The sequence below is a fragment of the Neoarius graeffei genome, chromosome 16 (assembly GCF_027579695.1).
Source record: "Neoarius graeffei isolate fNeoGra1 chromosome 16, fNeoGra1.pri, whole genome shotgun sequence".
Taxonomy (NCBI): domain Eukaryota; kingdom Metazoa; phylum Chordata; class Actinopteri; order Siluriformes; family Ariidae; genus Neoarius; species Neoarius graeffei.
The window spans coordinates 29,699,866-29,724,337 of record NC_083584.1 but is presented as its reverse complement, the minus strand read 5'-3'; the positions used below and the strand labels follow the sequence as shown (position 1 = coordinate 29,724,337).

The 24,472-nt window shown below is 40.9% G+C and overlaps 1 protein-coding gene across 2 annotated transcripts in view; it reads left to right on the top strand.

Moving 5' to 3' along the window:
- The window catches only part of vps50 (VPS50 EARP/GARPII complex subunit), a 457,944-nt gene that overhangs the window by 407,898 nt on the left and 25,574 nt on the right, over positions 1-24,472 (top strand). For both annotated transcript variants that reach the window (XM_060942755.1, XM_060942754.1), the window contains 3 exons: positions 1,076-1,224; positions 16,938-17,034; positions 19,956-20,114. In XM_060942755.1, coding sequence (XP_060798738.1) covers positions 1,076-1,224; positions 16,938-17,034; positions 19,956-20,114 — 405 coding nt within the window. The remainder of the gene's footprint in view (positions 1-1,075; positions 1,225-16,937; positions 17,035-19,955; positions 20,115-24,472) is intronic.

Below are 24,472 nucleotides of genomic sequence, written 5' to 3'. Positions count from 1 at the left end.
TCAGAGCGACATGAATAAAATATGCATGGCAGAAAATCCAGTTCACTGAATGGGAAAGGACACGCATGTGTTACTTTCACTTCATTCCGAGTTCATCTCCATGGACTTTAACCTGTGTGCTTCAGTTTTGCAAAACAGTGGGGGAGGGCTCTGAACTCTGGTCTGTAAAAGCACAGGGCAGAATGTGAGCTTGATCATTTATGCTCTTTAGCATTTTTACTGTTCACATAGAGGGATTCTGTGGGAAAAATTTCTTTGGCTGTTTTTTTTTTTTTTTTTAATATAAACTCTCCCTGCTACAATTTTCCTCATCGCCATGTTGGCACTTGTGTATGATGCTTTAATCCCCTCATAAATATGAATTAAAGTTCCAGGTTTATATGCATTAATGTCTGATTTTGAGTTCGTAAATGATGAAACTTTTCCATGCGTTGAGTCGCCCTTGAGGCCGTGTATGATCGTGTATTAAGCACTGTCTGAGTCAACAGTGCAGCTACTTTCTGTGTAACCATACTTCTGAACAGTTTTTGTAATCGTTCAGCTTGCCATGGGAGAGACGGGAAAAAGAAATAATTTATGGCTTTTAAATTTCATTAAATGTTATGACGTCAATGTAGTGCTCCATATTGTCAGCAGATTTTAGTCCATTTCTTTTGCTGGTCAGATCAGTGAGGGGGGAAAAACCTGCTGATTTCAATACTCTGTTTTCACTAATGTGTTGGAATGTGCGATTTGGCTCAAAGCCCAGTAATAAAGATAATCCTGGGCATTATGTTCAATCATGATCAATTTTACTTCTAGTTTACACACAGCTTTAATGACGTAGTTAAGAGTAGCTTACGTTGTTGCAGCCTGACAGGGCGTTAAATTCATGTTTGGCACGGAAGTGCTTTGTTAGTGCCAAGAAAGTGATGAGAGATGATGCGTGACTTGCTGTTTTGCTACGATGGAGCTGGTGTTTTTATTCATTTATTCATTTTAAGGTTTGCTGGTTTTGTGTTTATGCACTTCTTCAGTTGACAGTTATTGCAGCTTTTAGGAAAACTTTGACCTGTGCTTTTTTTTGTGTGTGTAGGAGGCAGGAGGAGAGAACGCAACCAGCCATGGCCCCTCTGAGGACCGAAAGGAGAAGGTGCCAAGCCCTCACCTGAGCCAGCTGGTGGTTCTGACGGCCAGTAGCACGCTGTATGGGCTGGCGGAGCGCGTAGTCGCCACAGAGTCCCTGTAAGAGCACCACTTCTGTCCTTTTGCATTTTTTTTTCATCTAAACATTTACCTTCTAGACCAGAGGTCATCAAATGGTGGACTGCAGTCCAGATTCAAACCCAGCAATTTCAGCAGACTGAATTGTAGTGTTGTAGTTAAGACCACCTAACCCGAGACCAGAGTGTATCGAGACTGAGACAAGACCAAGACTTTGAGGGGTTGAGACCAAGTCAAGACGGGGCGGGGTGATGGCCATTAACAGTAACAAAACCTTTCAAATTAGCAATGGGTCACATTATTGGTTGCATTTGAAGCAGGAAGTTTTACATCCAGTCACAATAATGAAATTTAACAAATAAATCAGACAATGCACAGGCAATTTAGTGAAATTCCCACAGCTGTGGTCTTGACTGGTCTTGAAATAAAATCCCGAATCCTCTCTGTCTGAGACCGAGACAAGACCAAGTAAAATTGCGGTCGATTCCAAGACGAGACCTACAAAAAGTGGTGTCGAGACCCGTCTCTAGACCAAGACCGAACTCGAGTACTACAGCGCTACTCAGTTGTGTAACTGAAAATGTACTGTAGCAGAGCTGATGAGCATGTGGAGGAAATAAAACTAGCTGTAGTTCAATGACTCTAAACATGACCCAGCTCAGCCCTACTGTAGCAGTCACAAACATTGATGTAAATTATTTAGCAGAAGGTCAGTCGTCAGACCAGGGACTTGCTAAGTGTCCAGAGACTTTAGGGTTTTTTTTTAAAAAAAAAGGAGCGTTTTCAGATTTTCACAGATTTATTTATTTATTTATTTATTTCATTTATGCCCTCTGCTCTGGTTAGCGAAATGACATGTCGGCGTGGCTTGTTTAAAAATTAAAAAAGAAAAACCTCAACAGCAAAGATGCTAAAGACAAGAGACAAAGTAGTATTATATATTTGTTATTGTTGTTGTTTTTTTTTTTTCCTCTGCTTCAAGTTCAAAACCTTTGTGTCTCATTCAGGGTTCATGCTGCGAGTTAAAAGTGGTAATGTGAAGCACCACTGTGGGAAAATAACACTTCAGATTGTCTCATTTATAGCTATAAACTAATTATTGGTAGTTAAGCATTAAAAGGAGAGTGTTGTCACCATTCAGCCAGATTAATTTCTTCTCTGGACCTTTTGTAAAAACAAGGGCGTTTATGTAACTTGACCTTTACATAAAAGTTGATTACCCCTGTTAGAGATCCTTTTATTTTGAATTTGTCCATGAAATTCTGACTGCAACATTTTATTTACTTCTATCCAAACAGACATCAATTTTAACTTGACTGCAAAAGAGAGAGAAATCTCCAAAGGAAACTCTTTTCTCTCTCTCTCTCTCTCTCCACGATGACTCACTTTCCCCCGAGTCCAAACAATTCATCAGCATTCACACGTCAGTAACAATAATAAAGTATCACTTGATTTTTAATCTCTCAGATCTGAGATTAGTTTATTATTTTATCAACGTTGTATCCTTATTTCCAGCTAAAGTGACTCATGTGACGTGTCCGTCTCCAACTATGTTTTGTTTTTGTTTTTTCAAAATGGCCGTTTCCAGGTGCACTTAACTGATGCTGTGAGCGAAGCCAGACTGGTTTGCTGACATTTGCTTTGGAAAAATTGTCCTCTGAGGTGTCCTTTGCTAATTTGTTCAAGTTTGTGTTTCATTTTTACTTTTTATACCCCCGCTCCGAAGGGGGGGGTGGGGGGTTTATACTGGTTTACCTCTGTCCGTCCGTATCTCCATCCGTCCGAAACACCCTTTTTCTCAACAACCACAAATCATAGCCACTTGGTACCAAACTTCAGCTTGGGGTTCTGTACCGTGTATACCGTTTTCAGGACTGTCTCACATCGACTTCCTGTTTACCGACTGAACGTATTTGCGAAACATATAGAGTGAATTTACAAAATTTTCATGACACTTTTCTCAGCAACTGCAATTCACAACTGCTTGATATTTGGTACCGAGCTTCAGCTTGAGATTCTGTACCATGTGTACTGTTTTCAGGTCTGTCGCACATCGACTTCCTGTTTACCGACTGAATTTATTTACGAGACATATAGGGTGGATTTTAACGCTGTTTCAAGACGCAAAATGCTATTTCAAAATGGCAGTTTACCAGGATGCTATTTGAAATCCCTGGGGAGAGACACGACTCTTTACTTACTTGTTTCAGGGTTAATTATTTGTTGACGTCAACATTCATAATAAGTGTCCTATTCCTTCGATTGCTTGCTTTCTGATATAAGTGAGAGCGGGGGGGATACGTAAGTGAGCAGTAGCTCACAGCTGATCTTGTTTAATACTGAGTATATTTTAAAAGGAGCAACTTTTTTTTTAAAAAAATGTTCACTTGAGTACATTTTTTGGCGGGATATTTCCACTTTTAATTAAGATTTCGATACATTCTCTGTACTTTCACTTAAGTATAATTTCTCAGGGGGCGGCACGGTGGTGTAGTGGTTAGCGCTGTCGCCTCACAGCAAGAAGGTCCGGGTTCGAGCCCCGTGGCCGGCGAGGGCCTTTCTGTGCGGAGTTTGCATGTTCTCCTCGTGTCTGCGTGGGTTTCCTCTGGGTGCTCCGGTTTCCCCCACAGTCCAAAGACATGCAGGTTAGGTTAACTGGTGACTCTAAATTGAGCGTAGGTGTGAATGTGAGTGTGAATGGTTGTCTGTGTCTGTGTGTCAGCCCTGTGATGACCTGGCGACTTGTCCAGGGTGTACCCCGCCTTTCGCCCGTAGTCAGCTGGGATAGGCTCCAGCTCGCCTGCAACCCTGTAGAACAGGATAAAGCGGCTAGAGATAATGAGATGAGAATTTCTCAGTAGTTTGTCCTCCCCTGCTCCTTTCATGGGCTTCCAGTAGGCGTTTCTCCCATAGCATCGACTTTGAGACCAGGACGATGTCAGGGCTCAGAGAGTCTTACTGATATGCTGGGGAAACCTCAGCTGCTTTTCTGTGTTATCCAACAAAAGCTTTTTTATATATATACTTTAATACTAACACAAAGGAGAAGCCAAGACGTTCATGTCCTATCGCACTACAAAAATGACTAAAATAGCTCTTTTATTGTCTCTGGACTAAACTTGCCATTTAGTCCAAATTGCTGTAAAACTTTCAATCTTTTTTTTTTTCCCCCTCAGTCAAGTGATATCAGATAAAGACCAGATAATGACTTCATGCATGTGCGCGCACACACTTTTTAAATTCTGCAAATGTGTTCACTAATCAGATCTTGATTCTTTTCTTTTCTGTTTGTGATTTGTGCATGTGTCAGATATCATAAAAACAAAACTGGATTCAGATTAATCTAGCATTCTTCAGTAGTTTTCGAAAGCTGTGGTCATGTAATTCAGAGCTGCATGAATTCATCATGAGGCCATACCATTCCATTATTTTTACTGGATTAATAGAAGAGTTCAATGACTGTTGAAGCTTTTTAACAAGTTAGTTCTGAGTGAAAATGTGATTCACAGAGAGAGACAATTCTATCACTTTTATTCCCCACTGGCTAAAAGGCCCGAAGCGGGATTATGCCGTGGCGATTTCTGTCTGTCCGTCCCGGGAAGGGTACTCATCTTCTGAAATCAACTCCTCTCTCAATTTTTGAAGGAATTTCACCAAACTTGGCAAAAGGCTTTGTTATATTACAGTTATACGCATATTGAAATTTTGTTTAATTTTGGCAAATTTTAACCAGGGTAACTTACACTACCATTCAAAAGTTTGGGGTCACTTTGAAATGTCCTTATTTTTGAAAGAAAAGCACTGTTCTTTTCAATGAAGATCACTTTAAACTAATCAGAAATCCACTCTATACATTGCTAATGTGGTAAATGACTATTCTAGCTGCAAATGTGTGGTTTTTGGTGCAATATCTCCATAGGTGTATAGAGGCCCATTTCCAGCAACTCTCACTCCAGTGTTCTAATGGTACAATGTGTTTGCTCATTGCCTCAGAAGGCTAATGGATGATTAGAAAACCCTTGTACAATCATGTTAGCACAGCTGAAAACAGTTGAGCTCTTTAGAGAAGCTATAAAACTGACCTTCCTTTGAGCAGATTGAGTTTCTGGAGCATCACATTTGTGGGGTCGATTAAATGCTCAAAATGGCCAGAAAAATGTCTCGACTATATTTTCTATTCATTTTACAACTTATGGTGGTAAATAAAAGTGACTTTTCATGGAAAACACAAAATTGTCTGGGTGACCCCAAACTTTTGAACGGTAGTGTATGCCCTTGATTATTAATAAACTTGTACTTTGGCCATTTCATCAAGGTGTGCTTGCTTTCTGAAATCAACTTCCTTCACAATTTTTATCCCCCACTGGCCGAAAGGCCCGAAGGGGGATTATGTCATGGCGATTTCCGTCCGTCCGTCCCGGGTAGGGTGTTCACCTTCTGAAATCAAATCCTCTCACAATTTTTGGAGGAATTTTACAAAACTTGGCAGGGTTCTTTTGTATATGTCGGTAGCATGCATATTGCAATTTCATTCAATTGGGTCACATTTTACCAGACTTACAGCCCTTGATTAACAAAGTTATACTTTGACAATTTCATGAGTGTTTTTTCCTTCTGAAATCAACTTGTCTCGCAATTTTTGGAGGAATTTCACCAAACTTGGCAAAAGGCATTGTTGTATGTCAGTCGTACGCATATTGTTATTTTGTTCAATTCGGTCGCATTTTACCAGAATTGTGGCACTTGATTAACAACCTTGTACTTTCACAATTTAATGAAGGTGTGCTCGCCTTCTGAAATCAACTCCTCTCTCAATTTTTGGACGAATTTTTCGAAGCTTGGTAAAAGGCCTTGTTATATGACGGTAATACGCATACTGCGATTTAATTTCGTTTGTAAAACTTTTCCCAGAGTTTTGATCCTTGATTAAATAACTTGTAGTTTGACAATTTCATGAGGGTGTACGTTCTTCTGAAATCAACTCTTCTCACAATTTGTGGAGGAATTTCACCAAACTTAGCAAAAGGCTTTGTTATATGACAGTTATGCGCATATTGAAATTTCGTTTAATTTTGGCAAATTTGACCAGTGTTATGCCTTTTGATTATTAACAAGCTTGTACTTTGGTAGTTTCATCAAGGTGTGTTTGCTTTCTGAAATCAACTTCCCTCACAATTTTTATCCCCCGCTGGCCGAAAGGCCCGAAGGGGGATTATGTCATGGCGATGTCTGTCCTGGGAAGGGTAATCGCCTTCTGAAATCAACTCCTCTCACAATTTTTGGAGGAATTTCATGAAACTTCACAAGATTGTTTGTTGTATGTCGGTAATACGCATATTGCAGTTTTGTTCAATTCGGTCACATTTTACCAGAGTTATGGCAGAGTTGCCAGCAGGGGATATTGTGCTCTCGGAGCACTCTTGTTGTTCTAGCAGTTACAGAAAGGAATGTGGGCAAGTCCTCGGAGACCAATGCCACTCATTTAGGTAAATATGGTCTCATGTTACAGGTCAGAAAATTTCAATCTAGATGATTTTTTTGACCTGGGCTAAAATTATTTAACAGAGTTCAGAATTTCCAACCTAGGTAAAATTTTGAATTATCTAAGATTCTTAAAAGGGAATTCCGTCACTTCTTTTGTCCCTCTTTCTTCCATCCACTTCCTCTCTGTCTACACCTACCTAGTATTTGTCTGACTGTACAAATGTATGAATGGACTTCTACTAGAATACCTACATAAAATTTTTGTGAAAAACTCTGATGGCCATAATAATAACACGAGTAAAGAGTAATATTCATATCCTGAAAATAAACTCAAAATCAGGACACAGAACTCTTGCTTTTTCAGTTGCCATGTTCTATAATTCTCTGCGCGGCTATGTTAAAAACTCTGAGACGACTAAGGAATTTAGAGCTAACTATTGGAAACATTTTTCTGGTATATAGATATATTTTTATAAATGGAACACAAATTTATTCATTATTAGTCATAATAATGTTTGTCTCACTATGTTGTATATTACCTATTTTATATTAGTTATATTGGCGGCACGGTGGTGTAGTGGTTAGCGCTGTCGCCTCACAGCAAGAAGGTCCTGGGTTCGAGCCCCGGGGCCGGCGAGGGCCTTTCTGTGTGGAGTTTGCATGTTCTCCCCGTGTCCGCGTGGGTTTCCTCCGGGTGCTCCGGTTTCCCCCACAGTCCAAAGACATGCAGGTTAGGTTAACTGGTGACTCTAAATTGAGCGTAGGTGTGAATGTGAGTGTGAATGGTTGTCTGTGTCTATGTGTCAGCCCTGTGATGACCTGGCGACTTGTCCAGGGTGTACCCCGCCTTTCGCCCGTAGTCAGCTGGGATAGGCTCCAGCTTGCCTGCGACCCTGTAGAAGGATAAAGCGGCTAGAGATAATGAGATATTAGTTATATTATATATTTTATGAATTTAATATTGTAGATATAGATTAATAGCATAAATTTATGCACCTCTCCAGTGGAAGCCAGTGTCAGCTGAGTGGATCTTGTGTTTAATAAAATTATCTCTCTCCCTAGTATTTCCTCTTGTCTGTCTATCTACCTGTTCCTATCTACTTAATTAGCATTTTTAAAATATCTTTTTTTCATACTTAACCAGGATTCAAACTCGGAACCTTCTGATTCCTAACCCAACACTTTAACCACTAGAACAGTGACGATAGTGACGGAAGGAGTGATGTATATTTTGAATTAATGAGTCCAGTCTTATGTCATCAAGTAGTTTAAAATACAAAGTCTTCCCAAATCCTCAACCTAACCCTAGATATAGTAAGTCTCCCTAATACAAGTAACAAATTATGAACTGGGTTAAAAATTCTAACCTCAGTTGAAAAATTCCACCTGACCTACAATTCTGTCCTGTAACATATACTGTTTGAATGAAATCCCAGTTTACTCGCCACATTGCTGCGTTTGGCCTCCCCCCGGGTCGGTTTTATCCATTAGTTACAGTAGTAATAATAATAAGTTAAATTTATATAGCGCCTTTCAAGAAACCCAAGGACGCTTTACAATTATAGACAAGGAAAAAAAATAATAAATAATAATAATAAAAAGTAAAAAGTCCACCAAGTAGGGGTCAGGATGTAATTCCCGTGGTGTAGCAGTCACAGTCCCACCAAAAGGTGCATGAAAACAAGTCCCACATCTCCAGCACCACCGCCGTGACGCCGTCAGCAACATCGCTCGAACACCACGCCATGGATCCACACAGCGAGCAGAGAAGCTCCGCCACGCAGAGCGCTGGTGTGTCCCCAGCCACTGCGACGCCACCGAGCAACATCGCTCGGAACATCACGCCAAGCACTAAAGCACAGAGCGCTGGACAACCACGATGTAAAATGAGCAACAGGCTCACTGCAGTCCACAGCTGGGAGCACAGGCATCACCCACAGCGAACCAAGGCCTGGAGGGAACCGACGCCCAAAACTGGGTCCGGAGCTACACCACAACCGGCGGACAAAACACTCAAACATCAAACTACACAAACACACAGAAATAAATAAAAAAATAAAAATGAAAATAGAAAAATAAAAATAAAATAAAAAAAGCTCTGGTTGTAGTTGGTGCAATGTTGTGGTTTCTGATGACTTGCGTGCATTCCCACTAATGTAAATGAGAGCCAACCCTCTGGATGACTTCTGGACTGTGAAATCACCGTTTACTTTGAAATCCCTTTCTTGACATTCGGCTGCTGTTTTTTCTTTCTGTATTTTTTTTCTCATCACTTACCTTCTCCGTCTCGCTATCTCTTTCTTTCCCTGTTCCTCTGTCACGCATACACATGCACGCACAAAAAAAAAAAAATCCTTGGAACTGAGTGACTGAAGAGCTGCTGGGTCTGCATGCCATTATTGAGCTCAGAGATATGACCATCTTGGATACCAGATGGTGTTCAGTGCATACCAGACTTAAAGCCTGCGATCAGACATCCAACAGTTTATGGGAAAACTATGAACAAACTTCATCATGGATTTCCTTACATTAGTAACCAGAGGTGGACAGTAACGAAGTACATTTACTTGAGTACTTGAGTTTTTGGGGTTTTTTTTGGAACCATATGACTAACTTCGCTACATTCAAAAGACAAATATTGTACTTTTCACTCCACTACATTTCTATAAAGGTCCTTGTTACTATGAAGCGGTTTTGAAAGTGGATGTTTTTTTCTTTTCTAAAACGTGATTGGTTTTTTCGCAGGTGACATTGAGACAGGCTATCAGTAATCACTAGGGTCACGTCACGTCCATAGACTGAATAAAATCAAGTTTAATGATTTCTCAGTAGCATTATTTGAACACGATCAGTTGATGGCAGAATTCTTCTGGGGAATGTACGCACTCATGGCCCTACCTAGAACCCATGTTTCAGTTTTCTGAAAGGATTAAAAATTTGTTTCGTTTTAAATGTTTGCTTTGTTTGCCTAAAACAAACCACATCACAGCCTACAAAAACTTGCCGTCCAACCTGCGAGAGTATGTTGAGGTATGTAAAAGTTTTATTCCAAGAGAAAGCTTGCAGTGAAGTTGTCTGTGCTTTTAGAGCTAGCGATAACGTGGCAATAGCTATGCAGTCTGGTTAATCAAATGACTTTCTATGGATTTGCCTGCCAAGTTGCCATCGCCTTGTCCACGGCTAACGATAACACATAGCTAGTTAACTTGGACACTTAGTTAGCATGTAAAAACAGAGTTACGCTAACACGAATAACGTTAACTTATCTGAAGTCCTTTCAGGAATATGTTTCAGCATAATCTTGCCAAATAAACAATGTAGAAATCTTTCTTTTCTAGTAGCGTTAGCTACCCAATATGATTTCGAGTTTGAAAAGAGTTTGCTAGCATGTCAGGTGGAGCTTTATTGACTAGCTAGCTTAACATTAAACCATCATGATGCACAGCATGTGTTCATTTTGTGAATTCACAAAATAATCCAGTCGGTTGCTTCAGAAGCATTAGGTGTTATAAGCATTGTGACAATAATACAACAATGTATTGACAGAAAATGTGCTTTTAATTCTTAAATATTTTTAAAAGCGGGCGGCACGGTGGTGTAGTGGTTAGCGCTGTCGCCTCACAGCAAGAAGGTCCGGGTTCGAGCCCCGTGGCCGGCGAGGGCCTTTCTGTGTGGAGTTTGCATGTTCTCCCCGTGTCCGCATGGGTTTCCTCCGGGTGCTCCGGTTTCCCCCACAGTCCAAAGACATGCAGGTTAGGTTAACTGGTGACTCTAAATTGACCGTAGGTGTGAATGTGAGTGTGAATGGTTGTCTGTGTCTATGTGTCAGCCCTGTGATGACCTGGCGACTTGTCCAGGGTGTACCCCGCCTTTCGCCCGTAGTCAGCTGGGATAGGCTCCAGCTTGCCTGTGACCCTGTAGAACAGGATAAAGCGGCTAGAGATAATGAGATGAGATTTTTAAAAGCAAGTACTTCAGTACTTAAGTAAAAATTTGACTGGACAACTTTCACTTGTATCGGAGTAATATTTGGCCAGTGGGATCTGTACTTTGACTTTAGTAATGAAGTTGGGTACTTTATCCGCCTCTGTTAATAATATACCTGTTCTCGGTTATTTGGCGCTGGCAAACAACACAGGTGGTAGTTGAGATTCCTCATAGCCCTCCGTGTGAAGCATGCACACTCTCTGAATGGACTCTGCTCAATAGTTCCATTACCACAGGGCCCATTTTAGAAGAGGTGAGGTCCAGTACCACACACACTTGTTCTTAATGGAATAATCAATAAAAGCCAGAAAGCCTGTGCAGGGATCAAGATACGGTAAGAAGTGACAAAGATTAGGGCAGGAAATGGGCTGCTCATTAATGTCTAACTACCATATTTATACCAGCATGACCTGAATAACTTAAAATTATAGTTTCAAACTCCATTTCATATCTCAGCGAATTTTTTTTTCTAGGTCCTGCTTTCATTGTGTTTCTGAGTATGCCAGAAATGGAAAGAAAATAGAAAAATGCTCTGTTAAAGCATGTTTCTTTTAACATCTATGTACCAACCTAATGTCTAGATAATAAATAATTTGTTGTCAGACCATGTAAGAATGTATTTTTTTCATTATGTTGACTGTAGTCAAGTCAAGTTTATTTGTTTAGCGCTTTTAACAGCAGACATTGTCGCAAAGCAGCTTTACAGAATTTTAGTTACTTAAAACATGAGCTAATTTTATCCCTAATCTATCCCCAATGAGCAAGCCTGTGGCGATGGTGGCAAGGAAAAACTCCCTCAGACGACATGAGGAAGAAACCTCGAGAGGAACCAGACTCAAAAGGGAACCCATCCTCATTTGGGCAACAACAGACAACATGACTATAACATTAACAGTTTTAACATGAAGTCAGTTTCGTTGATGTTATAAACTCTTCATTGATGGAAACTTGAGTGCAAAACTGTTCATGACGACTGCGGTCCTAAAGTTAGCAAGTCAACTGTAGTCCTCAGCCATAAAAGCATTACTGTAAGTGTCCAGAGCGTCTTCCAAGTGTGACTTTCAAGTGTCCATATGGAGCTGTCTTCCACAAGAGCGATGTGATGAGACTCCAGCCAGACGTAGAGCATCAGGATGGATCAGGCAGGTCCGAGGAGCAGAAGAGGTCAGCATCTCGATCCCAGGATTGACATGTAACTCAGAGGGACAGATGGGATGGGGGGAATAAAACATAGGTTGTTAGGTATGCCCAATGTCACCTGAATAAGCAGGAACAGTATACATTTTGCGCTGTGCAAGCAGGGACTCCGGCAAAACGAACTATGACAGCATAACTAAAAGGGGACAGCCAGAAGGTAACACAGGCATGAGGGAGCCCCGGGACATAAAGCAGCAGCCACTACCATCAACAAACTCGAGTGAGCAAGCGAGTGAGGGACTGACAGCATCCATACATCCCAGTTTACCAAAACACTCTGTCTGAGGACCCTCCAGATCTACTCCTTTACCTCATAAACACCATTAACAAAAGGCTTGACTAAACATAAGTTTTCAGCCTAGACTTAAACGCTGAGACTGTGTCTGAGTCCTGAACTCTACTTAGAAGGCTGTTCTGTAGCTTGGAATGGATTTTGTTTTGCAGCATTCATCACACTTTGTCTATTTGTGAATTATAAATAGCTGATTGATTGCATACGTCATTTTTTTCATATTACTAGTTCAGATAATAATCAAATTATGTTGCCGCCAACAACAGAGTGAGTTGTAACAAAAATGCTCAAATAGGCTGTTATAATATTTATAGTAAGACAGCTTGCATCATATTTATGTGCAGGTTCTATTGCATTTGTTTCGAAAGAGTTTTCTCAAGTCTTCCAGGCTTTGATTTTGGATTTTTGTGAATTTCTCTGGCTGCTTTCTGGCCGTTTTTATTTTTCTTCAACACTATGCTCTGAGTTTCTTCAGTTCTTGAACACTGTTTTTTGGTAATGGTGTCCTCGGCACATTGATGATGATGTTTCATACTCCTCTATAACTTTTTGTAAAAAGTCAATATCTTCTTGTAATAGCTATTCTCCAGACTCTAGTTGACTTTTAACATGACTGCTCACAGAAAACCACATTGAGCCTGTTTGGAAATTTTTCATGCCTTTTAACTAGACTTGAGAAATAAACTGTTTTTCACTGGGATTAGATTAGATTAGATTAGATTAGATTAGATTAGATTAGATTAGATTAGATTAGATTCACTTTATTGATCCCACTTCGGGGAAATTCACATGTTACAGTAGCAAGAAAATGTCATACAGATAACAAATAAAAGCTGAAATAAAAATTAGACAAACAAAAGATTAAATACAGAGGGCTATTTGCATTATCTACCTTGAAAAGTATAGAAATATTGCCTTACTGAGAGGCTTGGGAAAAAAAATTGCACATTACAGGTAGACTCTGTGTTTTATATATATATATATATATATATATATATATATATATATATATATATATATATATAAAATTTAAGACCTATATTATTGCATATAATAATACATTATGTGCATCAATTTACATCATTAAGTGTCTTAATTAAGGAATTCTAGGATCCTAGAATTAAGAATTCTATAATGAAGTTATTCTGTTTTTCAACACCGAAAGAAGGGCTACATGGGTGTCTTTATATATATATATATATATATATATATATATATATATATATATATATATATATATATAAAAACAATATGGGCCTGGTGAAAACTCTTGATGAAATGTTGACTTTTTAACATTCAAAAAAATAAAGACTATATAAAATTAGATACGTAAAAGACTTTCCTGAACTGAACTATGTTTCTGTTTTTCATAAACAATATCTCAACTACAAGGAAACATTTAACGTTTAAGTCAAAGATCATCGCATTTAAAAATTGCATTCCAATTCCATTGAAAGAGACCAACCTATCTAAAACCCCTTCAATTTATTAATCTGGTTTCTATTTCATTTCCAATTAAGTATATAATGAATAAAATATAAAAAATAGTAAATTTGAGTGTTTATGATGAAAAGTCAGTCATCACTTTGTGATCATAAATATCATCCATTCCTTGTTGTACATGTTGTACATGGCATTTGACATACCTGAGCCTCAGTGTCACTCTTGCCGTGAATAATAACTATTCTTACATTAGTACTAAAATAATTACTGATTTAATTCAGTGCATTTTTGTTGTCTAAATTTCCCTTTTTAGTAGCATTAAAACACTTTTAATTTTGTTTGAGGCCACATGTGCATCACGGATAGTACAAGTGCTGTTATTTAGACCATTTACAAGCTGAATCTGTTCGGCTTACGTCAGCTTCCTCGTAAAAACAATGTGATCAAAGCATAACATTCATTGACTTATAAAAGTAAATGTAGCTAGCAAGTTAGCAATTAAAAGGTCATCTTTATTCAGGCTGACTTTTTTTTTTTAACAGCCGTCTTTGTTCTTGACATACTTTAATGTGATGTCTGCAGACAAAGTACAAGCAAGGTTATAAAGTAATAAAAATAAACAATTATAGGCAGGAAACCTCATTTTGGTCATGGCTCTTTTTTTTTTTTTTAATCATCTCTCTCGATTGAATTCAGGCACTGTGACATCCGACAGGTTTTTCCAGACCGCCACACAAATATAACGATCTGCATCATGTTTCATGCAGCTCTGTTTCTCTGGAAACTTGTTTGCTCTCTACAGGGACATGGTCATGCTCAGTGCATGTGTGAGCAAAGGAAAGGCTGATTTGCAGACTGATGTGGCCAGTTCCAGGCACAGCATGATTACATTGGCGGACTTGTGAGGTGCAGTCTGTGTAGCAGCTGTCTCAAAATGTTCTTAATAGAAAATGACAGTTTTGATTGTAAACTCAGTATTCAGGCTTATTTTAGTGGCTAATTTTGAGAATACAAACGATGTTATACTTTGTATTAGAGTAACAGGGTGATCAGAGTTTCAACATGTGGGTGTGTGTCCTGTACTTTGCCTCTGCGTACATACTTTGAGCTTGATATCAGTTCGTTTATAGGCATTCCCGTTGACAAGTTCAAAGCGTGCTCCGAATTGTTGCTGACCCTCAGCTAAACACATCAGCATTTACTGACCTTATGCCAGGCTGCAGGAAATACACAGCAAGGTCTGGAAATAGAAATGCAGAGTGGCCTTATGTCAGACGTTTTGTATTTATTTCATTTTTAAGAGCAGTCGAGTTGCCGAGCCACAGCTGAATGTAAATCACTGTAAAAAAGTAGTAATAATAATAAATCTTCACAGCCAACGGCTGTACCGAAGGCTCTTTCAAGTGTAAATATCACATTTTGTGTATTCTTATTTTAAGTGTTGCATGCCAATGTACTTGACTTTGCGTTACAAGCATGCACTTTTTTGAACTGTTAACTTGTTTTCCCTCGAAATGCAACATGAAATGTTTACTGAGCCGAACGTGATGTTAAGTAGGGGCTGTCAGTGGATGCTGCTTCTCCATGTTTCAGATGCTTATCTCTGAGCAAGTGTAAGATATGTATTTTCTGTAGACATATAGTTGCAGGATTATAACTACACAATTTAAAACTGTTCCATTTTGAGCCTGAAAAAGAGTCACAGAAGAAAATAATCGTGTAGCCGTTAAAAACACACATGAAGGTTAGGGAGTCACGCGTCGGTTGGTGAAATACAGTGGTGCTTGAAAGTTTGTGAACCCTTTAGAATTTTCTGTACTTCTGCATAAATATGACCTAAAACAACATCAGATTTTCACACAAGTCCTAAAAGTCGATAAAGAGAACTCAGTTAAACAAACGAGACAAAAATGTTATACTTGGTCATTTATTTATTTATTGAGGAAAATGATCCAATATTACATATCTGAGAGTGGCAAAAGTCTGATCTTCACAACACGTTTGTGGAAGTGATTTCTGAGGACCTCAGAAAAAGCGTTGTTGATGCTCATCAGGCTGGAAAAGGTTACAAAACCATCTCTAAAGAGTTTGGACTCCACCAATCCACAGTCAGACAGACTGTGTACAAATGGAGGAAATTCAAGACCACTGTTACCCTCCCCAGGAGTGGTCGACCAACAAAGATCACTCCAAGAGCAAGGCATGTAATAGTCAGCGAGGTCACAAAGGACCCCAGGGTAACTTCTAAGCAACTGAAGGCCTCTCTCACATTGGCTAATGTTCATGAGTCCACCATTAGGAAAAACACTGAGCAACAGTGGTGTGCATGGCAGGGTTGCAAGGAGAAAGCCACTGCTCTCCAAAAAGAACATTGCTGCTCGTCTGCAGTTTGCTAAAGATCACGTGGGCAAGCCAGAAGGCTACTAGAAAAATGTTTTGTGGACAGATGAGACCAAAATAGAACTTTTTGGTTTAAATGAGAAGCGTTATGTTTGGAGAAAGGAAAACACTGCATTCCAGCATAAGAACCTTATCCCATCTGTGAAACATGGTGGTGGTAGTATCATGGTTTGGGTCTGTTTTGCTGCATCTGGGCCAGGACAGCTTGCCGTCGTTGATGGAACAATGAATTCTGAATTATACCAGTGAATTCTAAAGGAAAATGTCAGGACATCTGTCCATGAACTGAATCTCAAGAGAAGGTGGGTCATGCAGCAAGACAACGACCCTAAGCACACAAGTCGTTCTACCAAAGAATGGTTAAAGAAGAATAAAGTTAATGTTTTGGAATGGCCAAGTCAAATCCTGACCTTAATCAAATCGAAATGTTGTGGAAGGACCTGAAGCGAGCAGTTCATGTGAGGAAACCCACCAACATCCCAGAGTTGAAGCTGTTCTGTACGGAGGAATGGGCTAAAATTCCTCCAAGCCGGTGTGCAGGACTGATCAACAGTTACCGGAAACGTTTAGTTGCAGTTATTGCTGCACAAGGGGGTCACACCAGATACTGAAAGCAAAGGTTCACATACTTTTGCCACTCACAGATATGTAATATTGGATCATTTTCCTCAATAAATAAATGACCAAGTATAATATTTTTGTCTCATTTGTTTAACTGGGTTCTCTTTATCTACTTTTAGGACTTGTGTGAAAATCTGATGATGTTTTAGGTCATATTTATGCAGAAAAATGGAAAATTCTAAAGGGTTCACAAACTTTCAAGCACCAGTGTAGCTTTAAACATCGATGATCCCAGCTGTAAACCCTGTGTACAGCCTCTATGTGACATGTAAAAAAGATGCGAGTGATGTGATCCTGTTTCTCCCTGCAGTGTGTTCCTGGCTGAGCAGTTTGAGCTCCTCCAGCCTCATCTGGACACCATGATGCCTCCAGCCAAGAAGCCGTTCCTGCAACAGTTCTACTCCCAGGTCAGCCTCTGTTAACTCTCTTTCTGGACTTGCCCTTTTCTGTCCCCCTCATCAAAAACCTTTCAGTTGTCTCTTTGTCTGGCTGGTTCGGGGTAGGGGTGGGAGTTGACGGAGGGGCCAGCGGTGGTGCCTCAGTGCTTGGTGTTGAGGCTTGTTATCAGAGCTTTAAGTTGTTGCTCCTAAGTCTTACTCTCATTCTTCCTCTCCACTGGGATGATGAGTAGCAATGATTTTCTGGACACGCTTTTAGCCCCGTATTTAGATAAATTACCTTCATAAATAACGTCTCTGTGTTGCATCAATTCACAGACCTATTGCTGGAGTTTCAGGATTTTAATGCTTCTTTGCTTCCTTGTGTGTGTGTGCGCGCGTGCTTCTGCTGTTTGTACTCTCTTACGAATGTCTTCATATAGTTTAATGCAAAAGATTGTGTATCTCATTGTTTCGGGGCGGGGGGGAACTTTGACCTGTGAAATGAGCCAAAACAAGAAGACAAGAGTGTGAGCAGGCTGTTTGGTTATTAAAAATTTGGACGAGATGCTTATTATTAAATAGCACTCATGCCAGATTTTAGCACTGCAGCTTTCTTGTTGTTGCTTGGCGCACGTCTGAAAAATAATTTAAAAAAAAAAATTTGTTGTCTTGTCCATTGATATGTGCTAGGGAATTTGTGTGTTATCTCTCAGCTTGCTAGGATTTTTTCCAATTAGCAGTGTTGACTCCTGTGTCAGATTCAGCAATGCAAACTTGTCGTTTTGGGTTGTTTTGTTGTTGTTGTTGTTGTTGTTGTTTTTGGCTCAGCTTTTGGCTGAAGCCTATAGAGGCTCCTGTCTATATGTGTATATTTAACCGAGTTCGAGCGTGTTTAAGAATGTAATTGACGTGCCAGCCTCAGGTAGCGATTCCACAGTCGCAGTGTGGCGCCACTGCGTACCGACTATGTAAGTGCCGTGTTGCATAACCTCAGTTCGTGATGTAATCCTCCGTGGCTGAGCAGTCATGAGTGCTGTCCAGAAAAGGAACAGATTTTGCAACGTCTGTTCGAATCCTGGCGTTGCCGTATCTCTGAGCGGGCTATTTATTCTCTTTATGTACTATATCTCCCAATCAGACAAAGGCTGAGCTCAGACCTGCTCAGACCTCCCCTTAATCTCCTTAAAGAAGATACGCAGAACCTTTATTTTTAAAATAAATTTGAGTGGATGGTATCCTCCATCCTTGACTCTTGTATGCTGCATAAATGAGAATTAAAAAAAATATATTTTCATGAATTAAAATCGACCGCAAAGTTGGCATTGGAGCTGCCCCGCTGAGCCAGCCAGCCCTGAGTGCGTGACGTCACAGCGGTAACCGGTTTTAAGGCCGAGGCCTTTGACACCTATCGACCAAAGTCATATAAATAAACCTTTATGGTGAAAGTAGAAATACCGTTACTGACTTGCTCAACTAAGACTGATTTGACTTCATTGATTGTGGGTTGACTCTCATTAAAACAGGATAGGTGTTATAACTTATGCAACATACATGTACATGCATGCATTTTCACTGATAAAACGTAAAAGGCTAATTAAATAATCAGATGAACTGAGACAGTCACATTCTGAAGCAAATTAAATAATCTTATACCGGTAACTTAAATACACAATACAAGTTACATGTATTAATCTAAATGCAGGTAAACAACGAGTGTTGTTTTGTATCCAAATGAGAGTCGGAGCTTACCTATCTGTGTTATTGCTTCTTGAAGGCCGATCTTGTGGCAGATTGTTTTGAAACAGTCTGACTTTCAGTTGTTCATTCAGTTCTCCGTTCATTCGCTTCTTCCACGTAAGGGTGAGATATTGCTGCTGAGGCAAGAATATCCAGCGGAGAAATCAGACAGCTGGTCCACTCATTCTCCATTTTCTCCATACTGAGTACTCCGCCATTACTGCTCGGCTCAGGCAATTACTAAAACCCGGGACGGGACGTCACCGGTTTTAGCAACAACCGTGGGGAGGTCACTGCCCGCGCGATAATACGTCACGTCCCATCCCATTCCATCCCGGGTTTTAGCAACAACCCTCGGCTCACACTCTGGGAGAACTGGTGCAATTGAATTTACTTTCCTTTTCTTGTAGTTTTCTTTTCCTTTAATTGTTGGTACTGCACCCTCTTTCAATATGGGCTTATAGCCAACGCTCCTCAACAGATCAGAAGTTTCGTACGAGTCTTCAGTAAAATGTGCAGAGCAGAGGAGAGACCACTTCATAGGCGCCCAATGTGCCCATGAACTTCTCGCAAAACGCGTCCAAATCTTTGCAGTTTGAACATTCTTGGGCCATAAATGCAACATAAATCCACCTTCTGTCATGTTACTGGCGGGTGCAGCAACACATCTGCGTGGCATGGCGATAAATTAGCTCAAAATGGAGGATCGGAGTTGCAGTCAGCTCTGTGTTTTAGTATAGTGGAAATGGCTATGAGACCGATAGACTTCCTGCTGTGACGTCACAGATGTCAAGCCTATTCGCTCAGACCGCTACCTATATGAAATCACTTTAATCGTAAAAATTACTACATTAGATTTATTCTTAACGCTTAAAACTATTCTTATGCCATTCTTGGTCTCAAGGCATTTATAAACAAAAAGTGAGGCCATGGTTCTGCGTATCTCCTTTAAACTCAACACACTGTAATCCAGAAGTGCAGAGTTACCGGTATATCCAGGATTCTGTCAGGACGTGATTGATCACCACTCACTTCTTAATTACATCAGGCTTTGACCGATGACATGAACAATTCAGTTTGCACTTTATATAACTGTCGTCGTAGCACAAGTCTAATTTCACAGTCGGTGGTGATTTTTCCACAGAAAATCTTTTTCTCACACAATCCTTGTTTGTCTTATGAAATGTGTTGAATACTGTGCTCTCCCGCAGACGGTGTCCACAGCCAGCGAGCTCCGTAAGCCCACTTACTGGATCGTGGCAGCTAAAGCCATTGATTATGAGCAGATGCTGCTGCTGATGTCAGGAGTGAAATGGGACATTAAAGAGATAATGTCACAGCACAACGTCTATGTGGATGTCCTTTTAAAGGTAATGTGTTGTGTGGTGCTGAATGGGTTTTATGTGATCTAATGAGTACATTGTCTTACTTTCTTGCAGCCAGATGCCGTGTCTTCATTTTTAGACTTAAGGATAAGGGTCATGGACAGGGCAAAACTGCTCTGCTAAAGGTTGGGTTTAGCCAAGTAGAAAAGAAACAAAATCATGCCCATGGTCTTGTAATTCTTCATGACGCGATTAATTTATACAGTAGCTTACTGTGGATCATCACAATTGCGTTATGATTGAAAGCAGGATGGTGGAAGGATTTGCATAAATTAAATCCTGCACTAGAGCTGACTACGATAGAAACAGGTTTAGATTTTGCTGGTGCTTATTCACAAGATGTTGATTTTTTTTTTCTTTTTGTTTCGTCTGCAAAAACCCATTGGACGACACTTTAGCTGAATTCTGACAAACAGCTTTGAACAAAATGTAATTTTTCTGTAAGTGATATACTTTGAAATCTCTGCTTTAAGACAACATTTATGCAAAACGAGGTGGAAATATTTTGTCATTACTTTACAGGCATTTAGCAGACGCTCTTATCCAGAGCAGCCTGGGATTAGGTGCCTTGCTCAAGGGCACTTCAGCCATTTTTGATGGTTCAGGGAATCAAACCGGCAACCTTTTGGTCCCAAAGCTGTTTCTCTAACCATTAGACCACAGCTTCCCCAAATTTCATTTTTAGGTGAACTGTTCCTTTTAAGGTGCAAGATGCTCAGATTGAGGTCTATTTATTGGCTTGATTAATCAACATGAGCAAGATTAAGCCGGTGAGAGGTTCTAAATATCTGGTTTGATATATTTTCAGTTAATCGCCCAGCCCTATTACCTGTTGTAGTCTTAAGTGTATGAATGAACAGCGCATTCCATGTTCTAAAAGTGCACAGGCAACTTGAATACACACATGGGAAATGATTATTATTCTTCCCATAATATCCATGTTTCACTTGATAATCTTTGAATGCTTAGGACCTATTTGGTTAAAGGGATAGTTCGGGATTTTTGACATGAATCTGTACGGCATCCCCATCAATAGTGTCGTGCAAACACACTGACTTACCCCTGACAGCATCCTGTGAGTCCAGTTCTTGTCCAGTTTTGGTCCAGACGAAAGTAGTCCGGCAAGTTTGTTGGGGTCACGAAAGTAAAACGTTTTTCGTCTCAGAACAGTATGTGTTCAAAAGAGTGATATATTTGCATCACAAAACCGTTGCCAAATAAAAAGTCAGACCTCGAAATCGCTTGGCACTATTTTCTCTCCCTTCTTATCACTGCGCACTGCCGCCAGGTGACAGCCACGGCTGTTTCATTCATTGTTTACTAGTGATGGGAATTTCGGCTCTTTTGGCTCTTCTTACTATAAGGAGCCGGCTCTTTCGGCTCCCAAGATTTTATTTTTGATTTAAAGGAGTACGCCACCCCCAGATGAAATTGAGTCAGTCCCTGCAGTCCCTAGAGTTGGATGAGTGAGCCAAAGCGTTTTGTAGCTGACCCAGCCATTGCCCTGAGCTATAAACGCCCAGGTTAGCTTAGCTTAGCGTAGTCGCTGTAATCCGGCGTGTCCAGTTAGCATTGTCATTGCAAAAGTGAATTAAATAACTCGATTTTTTATAATTATTTCTCATGACTTGTACATTCACATCGAGTACACATATCAATGCAAATTAACACACAGGGATTTACTAGACCAATTTATATCTGGGGCGGCACGGTGGTGTAGTGGTTAGCGCTGTCGCCTCACAGCAAGAAGGTCCTGGGTTCGAGCCCTGAGGCCGGTAAGGGCCTTTCTGTGTGGAGTTTGCATGTTCTCCCCGTGTCCGCGTGGGTTTCCTCCGGGTGCTCCGGTTTCCCCCACAGTCCAAAGACATGCAGGTTAGGTTAACTGGTGACTTTAAATTGACCGTAGGTGTGAATGTGAGTATGAATGGTTGTCTGTGTCTATGTGTCAGCCCTGTGATGACCTGGCAACTTGTCCAGGGTGTACCCCGCCTTTCGCCCATAGTCAGCTGGGATAGGCTCCAGCTTGCCTGCGACCCTGTAGAACAGGATAAAGCGGCTACAGATGATGAGATGAGATGAGATGAGAATTTATATCTGGAACTATTTTCAGCCACAGCACAGGCAAAGCACTGCTGCAGGCGCAAAGACACCGCGCAGCGCCTTCCTTTTCCTATCTATTCCTTTAATTGCTGCAATTAACTAGTTAATTCTGATTCTATTTCTCCTCTCAGTTATAATCTGTCCTGCTTTTGAAAAGATCCTCTCTGGGGGGGACAGATGCTGCCACTATACACATCCTCCGTGCCATCACGTGTGTAAGCCGTGGATAGAGTGCAGCCTTGGTCTCCCACCAGCTTAGTGGGTCTGCGTTTCACTGTCACCTGGCAGCAGCGCGCAGTGATAAGAAGGGAGAGAAAATAGTGCCAAGCGATTTCGAGGTCTGACTTTTTATTTGGCAACGGTTTTGTGATACAAATATATCACTCTCATCTCATCTCATTATCTCTAGCCGCTTTATCCTTCTACAGGGTCGCAGGCAAGCTGGAGCCTATCCCAGCTGACTATGGGCGAAAGGCGGGGTACACCCTGGACAAGTCGCCAGGTCATCACAGGGCTGACACATAGACACAGACAACCATTCACACCTACGGTCAATTTAGAGTCACCAGTTAACCTAACCTGCATGTCTTTGGACTGTGGGGGAAACCGGAGCACCCGGAGGAAACCCACGCGGACACGGGGAGAACATGCAAACTCCGCACAGAAAGGCCCTCGCCGGCCCCGGGGCTCGAACCCAGGACCTTCTTGCTGTGAGGCGACAGCGCTAACCACTACACCACCGTGCTGCCCCCATATATCACTCTTTTGAACACATACTGTTTTGAGACGAAAAACGTTTTACTTTCGTGACCCCAACAAACTTGCCGGACTACTTTCGTCTGGACCAAAACTGGACAAGAACTGGACTCACAGGATGCTGTCAGGGGTAAGTCAGTGTGTTTGCACGACACTATTGATGGGGATGCCATACAGATTCATGTCAAAAATCCCGAACTATCCTTTTAAATTGAGGGGCAGGCCTTATATTGCCACATTCACAGCAACATTCTGCCACACTTGCAGCACCATTCACTGCAAAACAGAAGTGAAAACAAAGAAGGATTAACATCTCTGCCAACTTTGTTGGAGGAGGTTATGTTTTCACCTCTGTTTGTTTGTCTGTTCCCAACGTAACTCAGAAAGTACCGATTAGATTTTGATGCAAATCCAGATATGTATGCGGAGCCAGGTTTTTTTTTTTTTGGTCTGTTCCCAGTGTAACTCAAAAAGTAATGAACAGATTTTAATGAAATTGTGAGGAAAGGTGAGCCATGGGCCAAGGAACAATTTATTAGATTTTGATGCAAATCCAGATGTGTGGCTTGGTGGAGATGTGCACTCTACCAAGTACCTTTCTAGTTTAGGCTGGTTCCTAACCTTGCCTTGGCTTTCTTCCTACAAAGCTCACTTCAGGAAATGGACTTAAGCTTATTCAATTCAGCTTATAACCAGATACCAGCTGTCAAAATGTCTGTGGTGCGCCTGGTCTGTCACATCACCGTCAAAACAGAGAAGAGCCCTTAAGGCCAATTTATGCTGACAACCCAGTCCTTGCAGACGGTGTCGCAGATAGTGTCTGCGTAGCCCCCCCACCTTCGCAGACACTCTGCGCGCACCTCCCAAAAATTGTGACCACCGCAGAAGCCTCACAGACAGCGCCGCAGACAAGAGTGCTCTGATTGGTCCACTCTACATCCGCTCTACACGCACTTCCGCTTCCCTACTTTCCCGGTTTGGTTTGTTTTCACGACTGGCATTTTTAAAAACACGAGCGAAGCTGGAGCAGCACGAAGAGCGGTTGACTGAGGAAGTACGGACATCTATACTGTACGACTCCAGTTCTAGTCATTATAAGTAACCGGAGGATAAACACTCCACTAACCACACCCACCAACTACTCCTAGTGACTTTGCGCCCCCTTGCGTTGTGCCGGTGAATAACATTGCGCACGCCTATTACTCCCCGCTCAACGATAAATTACAACTGTCTGTGAAAAGCTATCTGCGAAAGCCTTGTCGCAAGAGCATGCAGAGGCCTTTACACGCTCTGTACACATGCCATAGGACAGATTTTAAATTTTAAAGAAGTGTTAACAAAACAGAACTAACTGAATTAGTCAGTGATTATTTCCCCGCCAATGTTAACATGAACAGAGATCAATGGAATAAAGAGGCAATAATGAGACCTCGGTTTGAAAATATTCCTGCGTTTCCAATTACCAGTTAACCAGTTTACCTGTAGAA